Source organism: Python bivittatus, unplaced genomic scaffold (assembly GCF_059951505.1).
Source record: "Python bivittatus isolate LINGU-HERP-01145 unplaced genomic scaffold, Pbiv_v1 ctg000020_np1212, whole genome shotgun sequence".
NCBI classification, from domain to species: Eukaryota; Metazoa; Chordata; class Lepidosauria; order Squamata; family Pythonidae; genus Python; species Python bivittatus.
Window position 1 is genome coordinate 69,050,144 of NW_028277030.1, and position 21,291 is coordinate 69,071,434.

General features: G+C 40.5%; 1 protein-coding gene across 1 annotated transcript in view; it reads left to right on the plus strand.

The window, feature by feature from the left end:
* The window catches only part of ARG1 (arginase 1), a 101,994-nt gene that overhangs the window by 57,853 nt on the left and 22,850 nt on the right, over window positions 1-21,291 (plus strand). Inside the window, 2 exon segments of the mRNA XM_088140830.1 lie at window positions 10,685-10,778; window positions 11,856-12,067. Coding sequence (XP_087996956.1) covers window positions 11,969-12,067 — 99 coding nt within the window. The 5' untranslated portion in view covers window positions 10,685-10,778; window positions 11,856-11,968.

A 21,291-nucleotide genomic window follows, 5' to 3' on the forward strand; every position in this document is an offset into this window, starting at 1 on the left:
TTCTGGCAGCTGGAAGCAGGGGGTTCACCATTATTTTTAGTATTTTGTTTGGAAGCCTGGAAACACCGTGCTTCCTCCCTCCGTAACTATTTGGTCCTTTGTCTGGTAGTTTAACTTGTTTTTTTTTTTTAATTTCCTGTGGGGAACCAGTGGGAAATCATGCAAGAGATGTTCAGTTGTTTCTTGCCAAATTTAATAGCACAATTTGCTGGTGGGAGCTGCAAAAACTGGGTTTGGAGACTACATGTGGTCTACTGATAATAAATTATTATTGAGGCTTCTGCAGTAAGAGTGTCAAAAAAGTCAGTATGGTAGCAGTATGATAAAGGCAGCCATCTTGCCTTTTTTTACCCTTCCCCTCAATAGATACTCCTGATTGCTATGTTCCTGAATATTTTCTGTCCAAAATCACTATACTACATGCTAATTATGCAAAACTTCCCAGTTAGTTATGACCCAATATATTAAATTTGAAAAAAAAAAAAGATTGATGCTATTTAGCATACAGTAAGCTGTAGCGTATTTAAAACCTTTTTTAAAAAGACAACACATTTCATCCTTTCAATTTGGTTTCAGAACAGCTGAAGCCAGCTTTATTTCTGTTTCTAGATTAGGATGTTCAGATGATTTCATTTCTTGACCAAAGAGCTTGTCTTTTGCTTGCCATGTTCAAACAAACTGGTGATTTTAAATACTTATCATCCAATCTGTGAGAGATACATGCCATCTTCATTAAATACCATCTAAGCAATAGCACTTATTGCAAAATCTTAAAGACTACCACATCTATTATAAGCTTCTCACAGGCTCATAAATTTGCTAACCTTGGTGTTACTTGCCTCTTTTGGTGCCACTGACTTAACACAACTCCCCCTCTGATAATTAAAGTCTAGCACTTCACTTAATGGGTTTTAGATTTGTCCTGGCTGTACAAAATTATATTACAGAGGCTGCATCAGAAAGCTTATTTAAGAAACTTCTATTTCATTAAAATACAGTGGTAAATAATGTATCCCTTTCCTTAATGTTTGATAATATGACCTTCAGGTTCTAACAGAAAAACAATAACAAAAGTCTTGGCTGTCTCTTGAATGGGATATTCAAGATACAACATGGGAATTGCTAATGGACTTGAACCCTTTTGATGCTAGGCTTTGGTTCTGATGTAGATTTGGATGACTGTGATTAATACAAATACTTACTGGGTTAATTTCTCATTTCTTGTGCATTGATTCGTGTGCAATCAACTACAGTGTATATTATCTATCCATCCCTGTACTGTATCTTTCTCTCACACACTACTATTAACACAACATTACTTCTATTGCATAGAAATGAAATAGCTTACTTGCTAGGGAATATCAACACTGATCAAATTTATTCTATATGTAAATCCCAAGGCATGATAAAGGCATGTCAGCTGTACTGTTTGTTTTCATTATATAGCCCATTATACCAATTCAGTGCTAATGTTATAGGAAAAACTCTTATCTTTCATTCCAGGCTTTCTTGCTATTCTTTTTTGAAGCCTATGAAGTGGGAGATTGGATTGAAATAGAAGAGAATTATCTGGAGCTCTGCCCTTTTATTAATGGATTCTCTATCTCTTCCCACGTTCCCTATGCTCCTTAACTTGAGGGCAGGATCCATTTATCGTATACTTGTCCCATCCTTTTGAAAATTAACATAATTAAGTGGCCTGGAGACACTGAAATTCATCCATTAATTAGGCATATGCTTTTTCTGATCCTCCTGTCAACAGTATTTCACAGTATTTTGCAGATGAGAAAGATCTGAATTCCTCTTTTTTCCTTGCTTATTATTATTTTTTTCCTATGCTGCTTCCACCGGGACCAGGTCTTTGAGAGAGCCAGCTTCAGAGGTTGGCCTGGCTGGGTTTTCTGCCAAGGCCCAAGAGTTCAGAAGGTCCATCACCAACCCTCTCTCTGGGTCTTCTTGACAGAGAGCTATTGCGGGGGCAGGGGCTGTCTTTCCCACTCGTGCCCTCTTTGGCATTTCCTGTTGGGAATCTAGCATGGTGGCTGCTGTGGAATGGATCACAGCCAGCTCAATGTTCCTGGGACAGATAAGCAACAGTGGAAAGAAATGGCAACTGCTCTGCTACGCATGTTGGTGGTCCTGAAGCAGCAGCAGCACCATCAGGAGGGTGCTGAACAGAACCAGGCACCACGTTCAGGGTCCACAAAAATCATCTGCTAATTCTGTTTGCCTTACTCTTACATAATCACACAACACAACAAAAGCTGCTGAAGATGCTTTTACCCCTCAGTAGCATATGGGATTGCTTCCTCTCCCAACACTGGAGGTGTTTTTATTCTTGTTGCGCTTGTTGCTGTTGTCTATTGGCAAAAGAGAAAGCAGGTGCAACAGCTGGGCATCAGGCGACCTGCTGAGTAGAAGCTATTGAATTTTGTTTCTGATCACTGTCAGCACAGGATAAGCCTCCTGTGGGACGTGTGAATGTTTCCTTTCTGTATCACCCTGGAAGTACTAGGAATGATTTGCAGTAACCACGGACATGTCTTGATTAGCAAAATGGTGATGTTTAGGACTGTCACCTAGTTGGTGTCACTTAACTGTCAATAGTTAGATCTGTTTAGGTGTTATGCTAACTCAGATAAGAGGAATGGCCTAAAGACCATTCAAATGTTAAAAAATAACACGTCAGCAATCCAGATTAGCAATCCTAATCTGAAAAATAGATATTTGTCCAGTCTTTATCTTATTTTAACCCTCCAGTGTTGTTGTATAATAATTATTTTGGCCATATTCTTTCTGCAAAAAGTCAATAGGTAACAAATATTGGACATATAGTTAAGCAAATCATATGGATTGTTAACTCAGTATGGTTACTATGATTCTACATTGTCAAGCATCTAGATTTCAGCCCAAAATGTAGTGATACGGTAATGAGTCTGGACCAGACCCTATGAGTTAATGTTCCAACTCCTGAATTACATCTCCAGTAAAAAGCTATTGTATCTGAAGCTTATTCAACTTCCTTTGAGGTATCCTGTATACGCAAAAGAAAATTTGCTCTTGCATTAGTCTCAAATTTGTTTTTCTACTCCACATAAGTCTTTCTCATAAATTATGAAGAATTTTTAAAAAAACATATCATTTAAAAATCACAGCAAGATAGAACGTAAGGTGAATTTCAAATATACCCACTGATTAATGGAATGAAATCTGCCAGCTGAATTAATTCTCTTAATCTTGAGGTCTCCAGTACTCCCAGATCTGGTGTGGGAGACATTCTGGAGCAAATATTCAGAGAGATGGCAAAAAATAAAAAGTAGAAAAAATCTATATGATCAGAAATCTTCTATAATAATGTGTATTCGTAAGAATGTACAAAGAGTGAAGGACTGTCTGACCCTCTAGCATTCTCTCTCACATAATGATCTGATAGATACAAAAGAGGCAGCCTGTGATTCAGATGATGTCACACAGACTTCAAGGCCCTTTCCTCTGTGAATTTGTATATTCCCTTTTTATTATTGTTTAAATGTGTGTCTGTCCATCGTTATATTTGATAAGAGCAAATGCGGTTTGTACTTAGTTGCAGATATTGGAATAAACAAATTTCCATCCATCTACACTGCATCTCTGTACTGTTTTAAGCATTCATTTGTTCATTCTTTCAAAATGTTTACCTGTTCAGAAATCTCAATCTTCTTCACAATCACAATGCCACACCATACTTTTATTTTCACCTGTCACTCACTTAGCTATGACTAAAATGAGGCTTGATCCAGTTAAATTAGCTGACGTACGTGACAATGCTTTCTGAACATTGTGTTTCTGTCTGCTTATTTTTTATGCTACACTCATGGTCTACCCCCTCCTGCCCCCTTTGTTTTCTTCCTTATACCCATTTCTTTCCCCACACCCCCAGGCAAGAGGCTGCAGGAGCAACTGCAGAGAGTAGTCTGGTTTTAATTCCTAATATTGAATTATCCCTTTCATAGGGGATTTGAAATTAGGCCGAGGGGTCAAAAGAGTCACCAGATTTCTTATCCCTGATTTAAATTGGGGATGTCTGGATTTGCATTTCTCTCTCTGTATAAGCCATGGAAATTTGCATCTTCTTTTCTTTTACTGGTGCATTTCATTTTTGAAGAAGTCTCCAGGGATTTAATCTAGTGTTTCCACAAGCTTCAATTGAAAACAATTTAAAAAATTTAAAAGGACCGTTCTCCTAAATAAACAAAGTTAATCACCTAGCAGAAGCAGACTTCTCATTGATCTCCTCTCAGTGAGTAGTCTTTGCTATGGAAGAGTCAGAACCAACATCAAAAACTCTTATACTATGTTCTTGATACAGTTCTCACACTGTGCTTCGGGTGAGGTCCTGATTCCTGACACTTACTGTATACCACTCCCTGCAACTGGTAATTTGATGCTGCCAAGGATGGAGGCTCTGAACCACTCAATAGGCCCTAAAATCCTACCATGTGTTAGCAAGGATAAATTCTAGATAAAAATCACAGTAAAAGGTATCAGATATTTCATCCAAATTCAAGTTTCTGCCCTACCATCCCATATTTAGATTATGTTTTTGTCTATTTCAAAATGTTTAAATTATTATTATTGTGCTATTCTACCTGTTTATTTTATTAAACATGACATGTTGCAAAAATCCCATGAGTATTTTTCATTTATAATGATTTCAAATGCAGCGTTAGTCAACATGGAATAGATATTTGTGTTCACATTGTAACCTATTTCTTGAATTCCACGGCGAGCGATAAAACATGTTGATATCCTTCACATCAATGAGGATATACCTTTCAAGATGTTGGTTCTTTTGAAGGAAACATTTCTTCAGTCCTGCTGTGGGCAATTAAGGTTACCAATAGTTTCAAAAACAGAATGTTCCTACCAATGACAGTTTTTGAAATCTCTCCTGTCAGAAAACACAAAAGAACAAAACCCAGATTGTGAAATGAAGAACTATTTCATATAAAATACAAAAGAGATTGTAAATGAAGAGGGAAAAACAGAATAGCTGTACCCTTGCTTTGAATTAATTATGGTTCTTTCCCTTGTTTCCTCCATGGGATGCACACCAGTGACCTCAGGAGTGGCCTTCCTTCTATGGAATTATTATGGTTGGTTACACAGTCATCCAGATGTTTAGTCTGGATTTGGCATTTTTATCCACCTATTGGGTCCTTCCCAAGGACCTGGGATGGGCAGATGTTGTTATTTAATGGCATTAAACGTATTGTCGCATGATGTAAGCTGTTCCATGTAAAGCTGCCTTTTGCACTGACTGATAGTGATTTTGTCAGTGCTGACGGTGTTCAAGTGATTTGCTTTCTTTTGCCATGGTTCTTCTATTTCTATTTGCCAGTCTTTGTGATTTTCTCTGATTTGATGGCTATTAGGACCAGAATTCTCTTCTCTTCTGCTGTCTCCAGGTATTGCAATGTCCACTACCCAGACTTTTATTTTATTTTATTTTATATTATTATTATTATTATTATTATTATTATTATTATTATTATTACAATTTATATAGCCACTTACCTCATGTACATGACTGTAGGTGGCGTACAATAAAACAATGTGTTATAAACAATGAATTATAAGAGAGCCAGTTTGGTACACAAGTAGTCCTCGGGTTATGATGGCTATTAGGACCAGAATTTCTGTTGCTAAGCGATGTGGTCGTAAAATGTGATGTCACGTAACCATGTTTGTTAGAGATAGCAATCCCAGCAGTCCCGGTTGCCATCATAACCCCGGGACCGTGGAGGTTGTTAACTGAGGACCTCATGTGACCATAACATGAGAAAAGGCAGGAGTCCCAGGCAAGCAGCCAGTGGGTGAGAGCTGTAAGTGCCATGTGCGTGGGTGCCGCAGGTGGAAAGGTGCTGTGGGCAGGCACTATGGAGCACGGGTGGGTGGGTGGGCGGGTGGGTGCTGTGGGTAGGCACTATGGAGCATGGGCGGCTGGGTGGATGGGTGAAAAAGCGGAGGGAGTGGGAGTGACTTACGATCTCCTGCCAGCTTCCCCATTGACTTTGTCTGTGAGAAACTGGCAGGGAAGGTGGCAAATGGCGATCATGAGATCACGGGATGCTGCAACCATTATAATTGTGAGCTGGTTGCCAAGCACCCAGATTGCAATCAGGTGACTGCGAGAATGCTGCAACAGCTGCAACTTTGTGGACTGGTTGTAGGTCCCCTTGTCAGTGCCATCGTAACTTTGAACAGTCACTGAATGAGTGGTCATAACCCAAAGACTACATGTAGCAGTTAAAGCACCAGGCTAGAAACCAGGAGACTGTATGTTCTAGTCCTGCCTTAGGCACAAAGCCATCTGGGTGACCTTGGGCCAGTCACTCTCTGTCAGCCCTGGGAAGAAGAAGGCAATGGCAAACCACTTCCAAAATCTTGCCAAGAAAGACAGGGACTTATCCAGACAGTCGGCAGGAGTCAAAAACTGAGTCGAAGGCATCCCCCACCCCCACAAAAATATAGATGGTGCCAAATCTCTGCGCTTTCTAAAAGCGAGTCAAAACTGAACTGTTACAATGGGCTTTCACCCCATTATTGTATTCAAATGTCCACAGGCAGATGATGATGATGATGATGATGATGATGATGATGATGATCACTGATTATATTTAATTTATTGTGTATTGGAAATTCTTGTTTGCTGTGATGTAGTGGTATGTGGGAATGACCTTGGGAGACAGGAGGGAGAGCCATGGACTGAACAAATGGTGTGTAAAAGATATCTCAACCCACAGAAGGAGGGAGAGTGTGAAAAACATTTCAGAAAGGACCCTCCCTATTTTCCAGAGAGTAAAAGGAAAGGAGGGGGAAATACTTTCAGTCTTGCAAAATTCTGTTAATGTAACCTGATGGTAAACATACAGCTGGTAGTCCTGGTTGTGCTTCTTGTCTGGACTACCTCGCAGGGCTAACACAAATAGAGCCCATATGGATTGGCGTGGTCTATAAGCAAATACTATTAATAAATAATAAATAGCAACAATAAAGCCTAAGATAAGAATGAAGAGGGTATACTCATTTAAAGGGCTTTTTCTTTCTGCTGAATTAAGTGTTCTCCACCCCTCCTTGAGCTGACAGAAAACTTGCCAGCATGAAAATTGCTATACCGGTTGACAGAGCCCATCCTGCTCCTTTTCCCAGTCGTTGCCAGCTGTATTGTGTGTTACAAGCTTATGGATTGCAAAGTCTAACAGCTTTGTACATTATACATTCGCTTTTGGATGGTGTCAAGGTAAGGGGGTGGTCGGGGAAAAGAGGACTTTAAGACCAGTCCAGCTAAGGAAGACTGAAGCTTGTCTTACTCATTGGCTGAGGATGAGATGAAGATGTGTTAGGAAAAAAATGTTTGTTGGGGAATGTTTGTGCCATGTTAGGGGCAACTGGGGAAAGGCTCAAAGACTCCAGTTACACAGTGCTTAAAAGCTATTTGTAAAAATGTTTAACCACTACTTTAAAATAAGCATAAGATCCTTGGTCACTGTTATTTAATTTTCAATGAAATATAACAAAGTATTTTATTAATAACTAACGTATCATTTTTATCATGGAAGATTGAATTTATGCACCGTTTGTGTTGATTTTTTGTCTGTTCTGAATCTGATGGTATACAATAAATAAATAAGTAAATAAATGTCAAAGGTTCTCCTGAGAAGCCTAAATTCTCCACTCCAACTTTTGTAACTGTGGTTGCCTCTGTAGAGGAAGATCATACGGCTATCAAGCAAAAGCATTGCATAGCTAATTCATATTTCTGTCCTTAACTGATTTCTATGGATAAAAAAGAGGAGGCAGAAAAACACAGGGCAGTAAGAAATGGGAGGAAATGTAATCTGGCTCTTTTTAAACATCTTTCATTCTGACGGGTCTAATTATGGAATCAAAGCCTTATTTGGAAGCATCCCCAGTTAGCTTATTGTTGGTGATCTTATATTTTGCTGATTTCAAGGGCTGAATCGATGTTTTGGCTGTGTGCTAGTTCATCTGAAACAGAACAAAGCTGGAACTCTTTTTGCAATGCTAGGGCAAATGGACATCTGTAATTCCTCCAGGTTAGAGCCTTTCTACTCCCTGGGCTAAAATACACTCTTATCCAGTTTTCTAGTGGGCACAATTTAAGGCACTGCCCTTGACCTTTAAATCTCTAAATGCCTAGAGTCTGATTATTTGCAGGACTCTTTCTCCTGCTCTGAACCTGCCCAGTTACTAAAGATAACAGATCAGCAGGAGAAGCCCTTTGAAGTTGCCCCCACTCACTGCAGAAGCTCAGCTAAAAAATTATTTTAAAAAACCCAAGTGATTGTAATTGTTTAATAACTTATTCAACATTGATTTAACTATGGTTTTGATTTTAACTGCATCAGCTATGTGGTCTGTTTTCATTGTTTTAGGCCCTCTTAAGGGTTGGAATCAACAGAAAGGCAGAGGATACCTTAAAATGAAGTAGGTAAATATATACCTAGACTTTGATCTGGCATCACTACACCTCAGTTCTGGGATGCAAGCAAGGATTTGATTAAAGTCATCTGCAACCTACAGTCACAAAGCTATGCTAGGAATATGGGCCACCAGATCGGGGACTCCTGTTAATCCTCCTAATCAGTTTCACAATGCGTGAAACAAAGACTTGACATACCCTAGTGGTACAAGCAGACTTTATCAGCCAATCCATTTTAATCCTTCTGATTGGCTTGCATTCTGTTTCATGAGCCTTGCAAAAACCAGCACCACCACTGTTCAGCTTGATTTTCTCTGCTTCTATAAGCAGCATACACCAAAGCCTTGTTTCATTCCCGCTCCCCATCCTGACCTTGGGCTGTAGTGAGCCATTATTTCCACCACCACCCATCCCAACCGGCACAGGGAAGTTCAGCCTGCAACCTGTATCTGAGGTTAGAGTTAGAGCAAAAAGCAAAAATGCCTCCATCTGATCTTTCTACTAGGCCAGATTGCAGAGGCTTCAGAACAGAAATAGGAAGAATGATGCCTTCATGACAGAGTTGCTTCTCCCTCAGCAACTGTTCAGTTTGATTCTATTTTTGTAAATACTTAGCAAAAGCACTCCATGTGTTCCAAAAACCTAGAGTGGGGTGCATGCTGTCAATTGGGGGGGGGGATGGGGAAGAGATTTTTATTACTCCAGGAGCTGTAGTAGTGTTTTCTGGAACCTATTTTGGGGTCCTGATTTTTTTTTTTTTACTCTCCTACTGATTATTTGGAGGGAAAACTGATTGACTCATGGGGTCTCCTGTCTATTTTCAGCATTTTACAGCTGGCAGAAACAGTGGCATCCTCAGTAAACTGTGATGATTGATTATGATGATGATTACATGTCAGCAAATCATTGTCAATTCTTAACAACCTCATAGATTTTTTCCATAACGATCTGTTCCCAGCCTGGTTCTTCAGCTCTTCCAATGGTGCATTGATCACTATTGTAACTGAGTCTATCCACCTTCCTGCTGGTCATCCTTTTCTCTTTTGTGTCCAATGTGATGATATCATAATATAAATGAAGCCATTACATTCTCATGCCCAGTCTCTGATGCAGGTATGTAAATCTTGGCATGCATATGATGACATCTTACTCTTTCACCATTTATACCTCTTTGCCTTCCTGGACACATGCCCAAGTATAGAAAGGAAGATGATCGGGGTCAACTTCAAACTGATTGGTGAAGGATTGGGGTGGGTGAGTGATAGAAATGGAGTAATAATTATACCACATGGAAGTATGCTAAATTCATTCACAAAATTAACCTGCAGATAAAAATGCTTGTATCAGAAAAAAAAAAAAAAAGCACACACTTAAACATATTTTACTAGAACACTATAGCTTACCAAAACTGTTAAGACAGGGAATGTGTATAGAAAACTGTGTCTCTTAAGAGAAAGGTGTATCAGCTATTTTTCCTGCTGAATTAGCAAATAGATGCAGAGACAGGCTGCAAGTAATTTATGGCTGGGAATATGAAAAATAGGACGTTGAGAAAACAACAAGATCAAATTCCTCATCCCTCTTTTGAAAACCAACAGTTACATTTGAGATTTCTCATTTGGCAGGTCCAACCTCAACAGAGCCAGAACCCTTGGAGAAGAAAAAGTTAAACTGGTCAGATCAAAATACATAATTCAATTCCTCTGTGAATTATTTGCTATTATTAGGGTAAAAAGAGAACCTATGTTTGAAATGAGATGACAGGAACATCATTAAGAATCTTGGATGCTACTCAAGAAACCACATCAAGGAGTTTTACACAAAATGAATTTAAATCACAGCTGCAACTAACCTGAACGCATAGTGATTGTTCAACTTTTGCATCATACTGAAAGAGATAATATTCTTCAGACAAAGGGGGAAACTCTATCCATCTCTGGATTGTGACTTAATTAACATTCCTGGTTTTCATGAAATAAAACAACTGGCAGTCTACTTTGTATATACATATACAAATGTTCATGAGATTGGTGGGGGTGGGGGTGGGGGAATAGCTAACCAGCATTTATTTTTGTGGGCACTTCATTGAAGCCCTTGCTGGAAAACCTCTGCTTTTCAGTTAATATTCAGCTTTGGACTGTTCAAAACATTCTCACCCATTGCTTTCTGCTAATTAGGTATGGTAAAATCTCATTACAGAAAGAAATTACATGGCAGTGTTGGCAGACTTTCATGTTTTAAAGAAGCTTTCCTGATTTCATGCTGAGTCTGAAAATACAACCTGCTGGAAGAGGTAATGTGGAGAGAGAAAATGTAAGAAGGGAATCTCCTTCATTTTACTGTCAGTTTATAGAATGCCTAAATGCTGCAGATTTATTTAAGAATGGAATTAATATTTACTATCAGTAAAGTTAGCAAGGCAAGATACTGTAGAGAATATTAAACTGCCAAAAAATGGCTGCTAGTATACACAGAGGGACAAACACATACTTGAGTATGCATCAAATATACACTGAGGAGGAATAAAACTGCCCAACTCAGAATTGAGGCATGGTTAATTTTCAGTTAATTTAACCAATTCTTCTTTAATCTTACAAATAATGTTTCTTGTTTTAATCTTTCACAGCCCAATTATTATTTTCGGTTTTCACCTTCATTATCTTGTTTACAATCATATTACACTGAACAGTATGTGAAAAATGAACGTTGGATCCCAGAGTCTCTCCGAGTGCTTCCTTACAGCATTCCTCACCATTGTTTTTTTACTGCAGCTTCCTGAAGTGCGTCATTTCCATCCTCTGATTTGGAGGATTTTGCTGAGATTTCATGCGTGTGGGTGTGTAGGATGAAAAGCTCAGTTGTCTCCATGCATGCATGTGCTGTAAATTACAGCTTTATTTTTGTCATGCAGTCTCTTAGTCCAAAATGGGCATCCTGCTGCTGCAGCACCGTATGATGCTCTCTGCCTAATTTAATTTGGCTTTTGTCCTCATGTCAAAATCCATCTGCAAGTGCTCAGTCAAGATCATTAGTGAAGCTTCTCTCTCTCCTTCTGGGAAAGACAGAAAAGGGTGTTAGAAACAGTGAATGAGAGAGAAAAAAAATAGTGGCAGAAACAGAAAAAAAATCAGGTGTCAAAAAGACAGAGTGAGTAGACTCATCCATTTTAGTCTCCATTCCATCAAGGACTTGTAGCAGCTGACCCAACATTGATATATGATCTACTGGAGATTATACTTGGGATAATCCTCACTTCCCCTTCCCTCTATCTTTTTCCTCCTCCTCCTCAGTTATTCTCTGATCTCTTTTGCATTGCTAGTACCAAATGTTATTGCATTTGACTACTGTTTTTCTTTTATGTTACTTGCAGGACTGCCTGTCTCCCATAGTATCTACCTGGATAATTTGATCTTGTAGGGTTGGCATGCTCCGGGTTCCTTCAGTTAAACAGCGGGGTTGCAGAAGCGCACCTTTTCTATAGCAATGCCTGCCCTCTGGAATGAGGTCTCCCAAGATCCGATGGCCCCCGCCCTGCTGCTGCTTAGAAGAGCCGGGAAGACCTGGCTCTTCACCAGGCCCTTGGTGAGAAAGAGTGAGAGCCCTTGTTTCATTCCATCTGGTCTGCTGTTCTTGCCATTTTTTCCTCTCCTTTTAATTGGTTTTATTGTAATTTCCTTGTTTTGATTGTTGTGAGCTGCCCAGAGTCATTGGGAGTCAGGCAACATACACATTTAATAAAAAATCAAAAGCAATAAAATATTTCTTTAAAGAAAAAAGTTAAAAAAGGGTAAGGCTACCATATCTGGGCTGCAAAGATTCAGATGACCAATAGATGGCAGCAAAAAGAGTTTCTGTATCTTTTTGCTGCCATCTAGTGATTTCTGTAGCCTTAATAAAGTACCAAGAAAGTAGAAAATGTTCCATACATTCTGTTCTATCCTTGGAACGGCCATGTTCACCTAGTCTGTGCCCAAGCCAAAATATACATGCTCTAGACTTGGGCCCAGCACATGCCTGTTTATGTTCCAGAGGCAAAGCTGGCAGTCATGTGTAGCAGCAGTTAAGGGAAGGTCAGAGGAAGGTAGGCACTGGGACAGTTGAAGGAAGGGGCGGTGGACATAGCATGGTTGGGTTACACCATGCTTGGATTCAAACATAGCAGGAACAGCAAAGGGAAAGGAGGTCTTTAGATAATCGGGAAGGGGCAGTTGGGCCAGTGGGTTATTCGGTACTTGAGCTCAAGCCCAGGCCTGGCAGTGAAAAGAAGGGGAAGGAAGGCCCTGGGATGACTGATGTGTGGACTGGCGCACAGAAGAGACAGAGACACCAGACTTGTCTTGCTCATCCCACAAGACTTGGCTGAAATTTGACTTGGCTGAAACCCAGAACAATCAAGAGGTTTGATTTGGCCACATTGTGATCTACTCAGACCTGATCCTGCCCAAACTCTGAGCCTACAGTGTCTGAATGAAACACATTTTCTTTTTCATGCATACTTCTGTTAAGTACCATTTAGCCTGTGAGTTTTACAATGCATTTTTTTTGTTCTTGTTTTTTGCAATATATGGTTATATGTTCAATAGTTCTGTGATGGCAGCAACACTGCTTCCAGCCTTTTGGCTAGGAACTGAAGATTCATAGCATATGGGCATCAGTGTATAAATCTGTCCCAGCATTTGGTTCCTTAGAAAAGCTGTGGTTCAACTAGCAGCCTGTCGGCTGGATCCAGCCCCTGATGCAATAGTATCTTGGTGGCTCTATCTCATTTTATTTGTTGTTGTTTAGTCGTTAAGTCGTGTCCGACTCTTCGTGACCCCATGAACCATATTGTGCCAGGCCTTCCTGTCCTTCACTGCCTCCCTGAGTTTGCTCAGTTTCATGCTCAATCTCATTTTATTACAGCAACATATATTATAGTTTACTGTAAAAATTGTCCATAATTCTACATGAAAAAATACTATTTTCCCTGTTTAGAAAATGGAAAGTTCTTTTCTTTAATATTACATTTTGAATTTTGTACATAGAATACTTGTAACAGGTAAGTTTTGTATGTCATGTAGGCCAAAGTAGATGTTGCCCCATAACTCAGAAATGCTGACTGCTACATGGTACCAATTTTGTTGTAAAGGCTAAGCAGCTTAGGGGAACAACTAGAACAGAAAAATATACTTCTGGCTTGAAAGTCCTAAGATGAATTTTTGGACCCTTGTGAATATGTAGATTGGTCTTTTCTGCATATGGGTTGATTGATTATGTGCCATCAGGTCATTGTCGACTCTATTGTCACATAGTTAGATTTTCTCCATGACAATCTGTCTCCAATCTGACCCTTCAGGTCTTCTAAAAGTACATGCATTGCTGCTGTAATCAAGTCCATCCACCTTGCTGCTGGTCATCCTCTCCTCTTTCCTTCCATCTTTTCCAATATTAGAGCTTTTTCCAGAGGGCAAAGTCTTCGTGTAATGTGTCCGACATAGGATAATTTGAGCCTGGTCATTTGTACCTTGAGTGAGAACTTTGGGTTGATTTGTTTGATGATCCATCAGTTTGTTTTCTTGGCTGTCCATGGTATTCTCAGAAGTCTTCTCCAACTGGGTCTGTGTACTCAGAGGAAAGAATAGAAGTGTTTTGTTTTGTTTTTTAAATTGTTGATAGCTTTTAAGAGATATATCATCCTGTTAATATGAATGGCAAAATGGCTCCTGATCACTGGCCATCATTGTTCAAAAGCTGGGTCTTTATTCAAGCTGACAAAACAGAGCTGTTTCCTTACTGTTGTTGACCTCATTCTTGAGGACAGTTTAGGAAAGTGAACAATTTTCCTTCTACTGTAAACATAGAAAAAATGGCCACCTTCAGATGATGCCTCCTACGAGGTGGCCAATGCTTCCCCAGATTCACCCTTGGTCTGAAATGTCATCCTGAGTGCCAATCGATATCCAATATTTGAGAATGTCAGGCAGAAGCCTCAGACCAAGAAGGACCACCTACCAATTTGCCCCAGCGTCTTTCCTGTTCTGTCAGGTGGTTCTGCTTTCAGACTTTGGCTTAGTGGTAGCTGGCTGGGTTGTGAGCTGCTTTTCCTCACCACCCCTTTCTTAATTAATATCTTCACAGTGGCGACTGAACCTCAGCTCTGCAGTTGTTCGTAACCTTGAATAGGCGTCGAGGTGACGGAATGCGCAGGCAGAGCCAGCTGGAGTATCTGTAGCTCAATTTGCATGACATCTTTTGCTGCTGGGAATCATCGGCTATCCCGCATAGTGTTGGTGTAAGCTTGAGGCTGCCCTGTGTGTTGGTTTGATTGCTGAAAATGAATGTCAGTCCAGCCTAGCAGAGAATGTACCTCACAGCAGCCTGCCAGGTTGGGTGCTGAGATATTCTGCTCAGGAGACATGTGCCAAGAAACAGTAGGAGGGTAAGAAAAGGGCAGGGTTTTAGTCCAGCAAGTAAAAGCAAAGTAGTTGTAGTCAACTGGTAAAGAGCAGCTTTAGAACAAAAGGTTTGGGGGAGATTCAGATGTTCTGAAGTTGGGAAAGGCAAAGACTGCAGCCTGAGACTCCCATGCCAAGCCAGACAATGGATTGGGTGAGTTACACACCTGCTTGCACACAAATGAGTATGCAGTATATGATCATAAACAGCTACACAGTCATCTGTACACTTGTTCACGTGCTATGAGTTCCCAACTGATTTCGGTCAAAAGATGTGGTGAAATATGGAGCAGGGCTCATATCAGGCGTTAGCACTGGACCCTTCCCAATTAATAAATTAAAGTGCCATCCATCCATCCATCCATCCACCCACCCACCCACCCTTGAGTTGGCAGAAAACAACACCAGCTTTAAATGTGTTGCCTTATTGTTGATTCCTGTCATGGCTCTCTTGCATCTGTTCTGATTCAAAGTCAAATGGTGCTGTCCTGATTTTGTGGGTGCAGCAAGTGATAAGCAAAGTGATTGGTTGACTCCTCTGGCTTGGCTGCCCTCCAGAGCTGCTGCAAGCAGGTGTGCCATGATATGGGGATGCCAAATGATGGGAATGGTAGTGGCCCAGTGCTGCATTGCAGGGTGCCAGGTTGGGGACAGAAGCCCATCAAGTTACTACTGCACACATCTGTGCATGCGCTGTAGAAGAAAAGGGAGAATGAAGTGCCAGGAAGCCACAGCTGCCACAGAACGTGACTTGATGCTCTGGTGGCAGACAATGTTTTGCACAAAGGCACCTTACAGGTCAGCAGAGGTTCTGGTGCCCTCCCTCTTTTTTTTTTTTTAATAATAATTTTTATTAAAGTTTACAGATATAAAGATAAAAGACTAAGATAAACTAAGGAAAACATAAAAGTAAAAAAAAGTGCAGAGAGAAAAAAATGAAAATGAAAAATAAAGAAATAGTCAATAGTAAAAAAAATGAAAAGAAAAAAAGATATATAAAGAAATGACATCTCCCTTCAACAAGACAAGAGAAGTAAAAACAATTTCAGAATTTATCGCCTTCTCTAATAGTATAACAAAAGTTATCTTCTTCCCATATCTCATCTCTTAGCTATAAACAAATTTTAAAGCCTTGTCATTCAGTCCTGGTTCAGAAAAACCCATAGAGCTACTAGAAAAAGCATCATATATATTTTAACCTTGATCAAATAAGTCAACTTTATTTGACTTACTTCCTTTTGCTTCTAAACATCATGATGTTTATTCCCTTTAAATAGTGTCCCAAAAGCTGATTTCTTTTCATTTTCTCTTTGTCTTTTCTCAGGAACTCTTTAATAAGTTTAACACATCTCTTTTGTAAGTCGAAGATAAGAAAGTTGTCCAAGTCACTCTTCTGATTTACTATTTGTGTGTCCCTTTTAGTTATTAAGACTGGTTTCATCTGTAGATCCTGTGTAACACCTTTTTCCATATCATTCTTGTAACTTGTCATTTTTAAAGCCACATCCAAAACAGCCTGATTCTCAGTCATATTCTCTTCTATCTTCTCTGTCTGCTACCATAAAAATGGCTTTAAAAATCTTAAGCAAAATTTCTGAGTGCATTGTTCCCAAATATTCTTGAATTCTTCCAAAGTTAAAATATTTTTCTCCATTCTTCATTAGTGGGTCTCTTCTCCTTTAATCGCAAGCTTTGGTTCTTTCCTCTAGTGTCCAGCCTTCAAAGTCTCCTCTTGCATGTTTTTCTCTAATCCACAACATTTTCCCATGGGACGATTTCTTACACTTAGATTCAATCTTCATATATTTTAATAGGATCTTAAACAACCCACAGGAAGGATTCTAATAATTAATTTCAACATCTTATTTCCAATCCATCTGCCCCCTTAGTCCATTTATAACCTTCCAAAATCAACATTCTAATCACTCTTTTGCTGTTTATTTGAAAATAATTTTTGAATCTTAAACTATTAATTTAAAATTAATTAAGGAATTAATTTCAAATCCTTAAACTTACATGAAAATCCTTTTGCTGAGGATTGAACCAGAATCACCTGGTGTGATGAAATTTGTCTTTCTGACGGTTCTCAATATCCAAAAAGCAGTTAACAAGCAATTTCCAGAAGTGATTAAGAAAGGAAGTGGTCAAATCCAGTGTCTGTTTGAAGGCCCTGAACTGCAGCTTTGGTAAAGCTGACTTTCCCTTGGCTAAAACCCACCGGAGACTGCTGTCTTAAGGTCTTCTTTTGGGGAGCTTCTGTATGGAGCATTTGTGGGCGGTCCCAGGTCCTCCCCTTTATCCAGAGAGGAATTCCAAGGCGCTGATCCATTCACTGGCTCCTCGTTCCCCTACAGTCATCAGCTGCATTGTTCAGTCGGCCATTGCTTCCCTGGAAGGCCTGCTCTCCCTCTTTTTCATGCCCCTAGCTGGTGTTGGTGATTGGACCAGGGATGGTCTGTGGCAAAGTCTGTGGGACTCTGTCATCTCTAGGCTGCTTCCTGTGTCCCTCCTCCAACACCCCCCTGTAACCCAGATGAAGTTAAAAAAAGAAAAGTTCATAAAAGGCAATGAGTCCCAAGCAGCACTTTTTAAAAAGATTCCTTTCTTCTTTCTTTACTTTATTTAGCAGCAATAAATGCCAAATTCTAAATTATCCTGTGTTCTGTTTGAGAGGCAAGGAAGATGGAATTGGTTATATCATTTCACTGTTTTGCTTTTTCAGCCTTGTGCTAAACCAGTAAGCGCCCTAGTGCTAAAGCACTCACGTGACCGCTGGCCAGGCAGTCCAATGGTATTGCCCAGTTCTGACAGACCACCAGCCCAGCCCGGTGATGATGGAGGGGATTGGAGAGAAGGGCATGTTCCTGCAGCAGTCCATAATTGCCAATAAGCACTAGGCTGATCCTATTTGCTATGGGTCACCTGAGTCATCCCCCATACAATGGGCTGTCATGACCCAGGAATTAGACAAATGACCCTGAATATGAAGAAGCTGCTCCAGCAGGACCTCTGGAACGTCAGCCTCAGGAGACACAAAGCCGAGGTTGATCACACACAGGCACCACCTGAGCAGCTGGAGAAGTCACATGAGGATGATGTCAGGCTGCCCAGTCCCCGCACCCAGTGAGTAGAGGGCAGAGCAGAGACATCTATGAGGCTCCTTGCCAAGCAAGGGAATAAATCTCTTGATTAGAGACAGCTGGCTGTAGCCTGATTTAAGAGGCAGCCCTGACCCATAATCCCTCATTGGAAGCAACTGTCTGTTATCTGGCTCTTGTGTGATGTTCACATGGATTCTGCTCGTGCAATTCTGACCTCTGGGTGGTCAGGCTGGCTGGCAACCAACCCTGACCTGGCTCCTGGAACCCTGAACTGGATTTGGACTATTCTTCTGTGCAGTCCTGTTAAAGCAAAACTATTCAGGCAAGCTCCTGTTTTGGTTGCATTTCTTTGTTTGCAGTTCTCTCTCTGAGCTTGAGTAAACTGCTAATCTTCATAGCAACTGTGCGTGAGTGTGTAATTGAAAGCTGAAGCAGGACAATGGACAGCAAAGCATACCATGTTTTATGCATACTCTGCAGGATGCTGCCAGCTTAAGGGGGTGCAGCTAAGGATAACTGAAGGCTATTTCAATCATGGCTTGGACAAGATGAAGGTGATATTGTGGGGACATGGCAGAAAAAAAAAGATGTTGTCAGGATGATGATGATGTTATAATTTTATCCTGCCTTTTTATATATATACATAACTCAAGGTAGCCCACACACCTAATATTCCTACCTCCTATTTTCCCCACAACAACAACCCCGTGAGGTGGGCTGGGCTGAGAGAAAAGTGAGGCCTGGAACTCACAGTCTCCTGGTTGGCTGGCACTTTCACCACTACACCAGATGTGTGTGTACTGCGGTTAGATACAAATGAAGAAAGGGCCATTGTTGAGAGACTGATGTAGCCTGCTACTTAGCAAGGCCTGCCCTAATACCCAGACAGACCTCCTTGGCCCATCCAGGGCTCCTTCTCACCATCCCTGCAATTACTTGCTTATTCTTCCCAAGGATGCAGGGACTGAAAACTGGGAGAAGAAGTACCCTCTACTTACCTCACCTGGATAAAGAGTGGACCAAAGAAGGAAGGGACATTTGGGTAGCAGCAGCAAGGATGTAGAAAAGGATGAAATGAAGGGAGACCTTGAGGGCATCTCATCCAATCACCTCCATAACATTACGAGTTACAAAAACCTACCACATGGCAGGAATAAGAGTTCTGGTTTTGGATGAGGCAAGCAAAACACTTGCTTTTGAATGAGAGGAAAACTAATCTTTTATGAGGATGCTATTTTGATGCCAGTCATGTGGAATTTATCACTATGGCAAGTGTTGCCTGAGAAGATTCTGGGAGGCAGGAAAGAGAACATGGCATAATTTTGGGGCCTGTGTATATTTTTCAGTTTATAGTTCCCCAGCTTTCATTTGATTTCAGCCCTAAAATAAAAGGCATAGTACCAAAGTGTGTAATTAACTAGTGCTGTAATGTAGAACATTTGTTAGTTTCCAATAGTCTTTGCCAAATGCTTTTGCAGAGCATCCTGTAATGACTGCTGCTCTGTTTTTGATAGAAGCCAGTTTAAAGAAGCTACAGTTGAATGAGCCAAATTCTTGAAAGTGACTACAATTCATAAGCCAATGAATAAGGACATCTATCAAAATGACATCATAGGTTTCACAGCATAACCTCTAACTTTTGGAGACATTTATGCCTTCAAATATTAAACCATCTTGGGTTTCTTAATTTCCTGCCTGTAGCTGAATGTGCCCTGGAGAAAATCAATCTGGGTGATTGTTAAGAGTGGACAGTGACTTGATGGCATATAATCAGCCAATCAATCTGAATGAAGGGTGGATTTAGGGCAATCAGGTACAAGAAGAAAAATCTGGAATTCCCTCTTTTATTCAAATATCCTATATAAAGTGTTAGCTTCAACAGCTGTGCTGCCCAGATTGGATCAGGTGAGTCTGGGGACTCTTCTTATTGAGTTTTTCTGATGTAATCAAGTGACTTTTTCTGATTCAAATGTTTGAGTGGCATAAAACTTCTCACAGGAAAAAAACAACAACAGGTCTTTTCCTTCATTAACTAAAATGATGTGTCTATTCTGCTTGTTGACCAGATAAGCAAGCTAGAAACCATGTTACTTTTTTCAGCCCCAGGCAAAGAGAATCCTCTTCTAGGCATTTTTATGCTTTTAATGCCTTAAATGCCTTAAAACTCTGGTTTTAAGTAGCCATTCTGTATAGAAATAGTAGGTTTTATATGTTCTATGTATTTCTTCTGTTTATTAATTGTACACTGTTTGCTTTGTCTGCTAGGACATTGCATGTATTTAGCAACATTTAATACTTGGCAGATTAGAAGTTAATGAATGAATGAATCTGTGTAGTAAAAAGAGGACTACTTTCAACTGACGGCATGGTGCGGTGGTGGTGGTGTTTTGCCACAAAACGAGTCTGAGCTTGGTGCTGAAGCCAAAAGACATCCAAACACGAGGTGCAGAATAAAGGGTTGTTTTTATTAAGGTAAAACAAAAGGACTCCAGCCTGTAAGGCGGCAGGAGCCCTGAGTACAATTTGGTCACAATCTTTATACTTCTCAAATTCCCTCCCCAGCTCTTCACTGGTCAGGTACTATGGGGTTCACAACCTATCCGATACACCAAATACAACTTCTGTTTGTCCTGCCTTAGTTTACATCTCCCACTACTCTCCTCTGAAGCCCCTTGCCCTTATTTACAGTTATCCATATTTGGGGCTTCTGTCTATGTGTCACTTTAAAGGCTATTGTGTCTCTGCAGGCTGCGGTTAAACGGACAGCACCCTGTCGTAACTATCTACATTCTTCTCCCCTCTATATGGCACAAGCTGCTTTAAGCCTATATCTAAATTTCACACATCCTATTTTCCAGGTTGTGGGCCCTCTTGCAAGCGTTCCAGCATGTTATCTCCCCCCCCCTTAACAGCTGCCCCAACAGCGGGTGGTCAGGCTCATTCCTCTTCAACCTGGTGTTGGTATGGCCTTAGCTCTACATAGGAACCGGGGGGAGGGAGATTAACCCCCTTCTTCTGATCCTTCATTGGTGATGGTGTCTTTGCTTACAGGGTGAAGGCTGGAATCCAACTGATTTCCCTCACTGACAGAAAGCTTCAGTTAAGAAAAAGTAAAGAGCATTAGATTTGTGATTACTCTCTTTCCCTGTATCCTTTCTATCCTGCTAACTATTTCCTGCTTTCTGGAGCAGTTTTAGAAAGTGCTTGTAGGGGAAGGAGGATGGCTGCAAATCTAGCTGGATGCCTTTCCAATGACAGAAGCTGTCAGTGA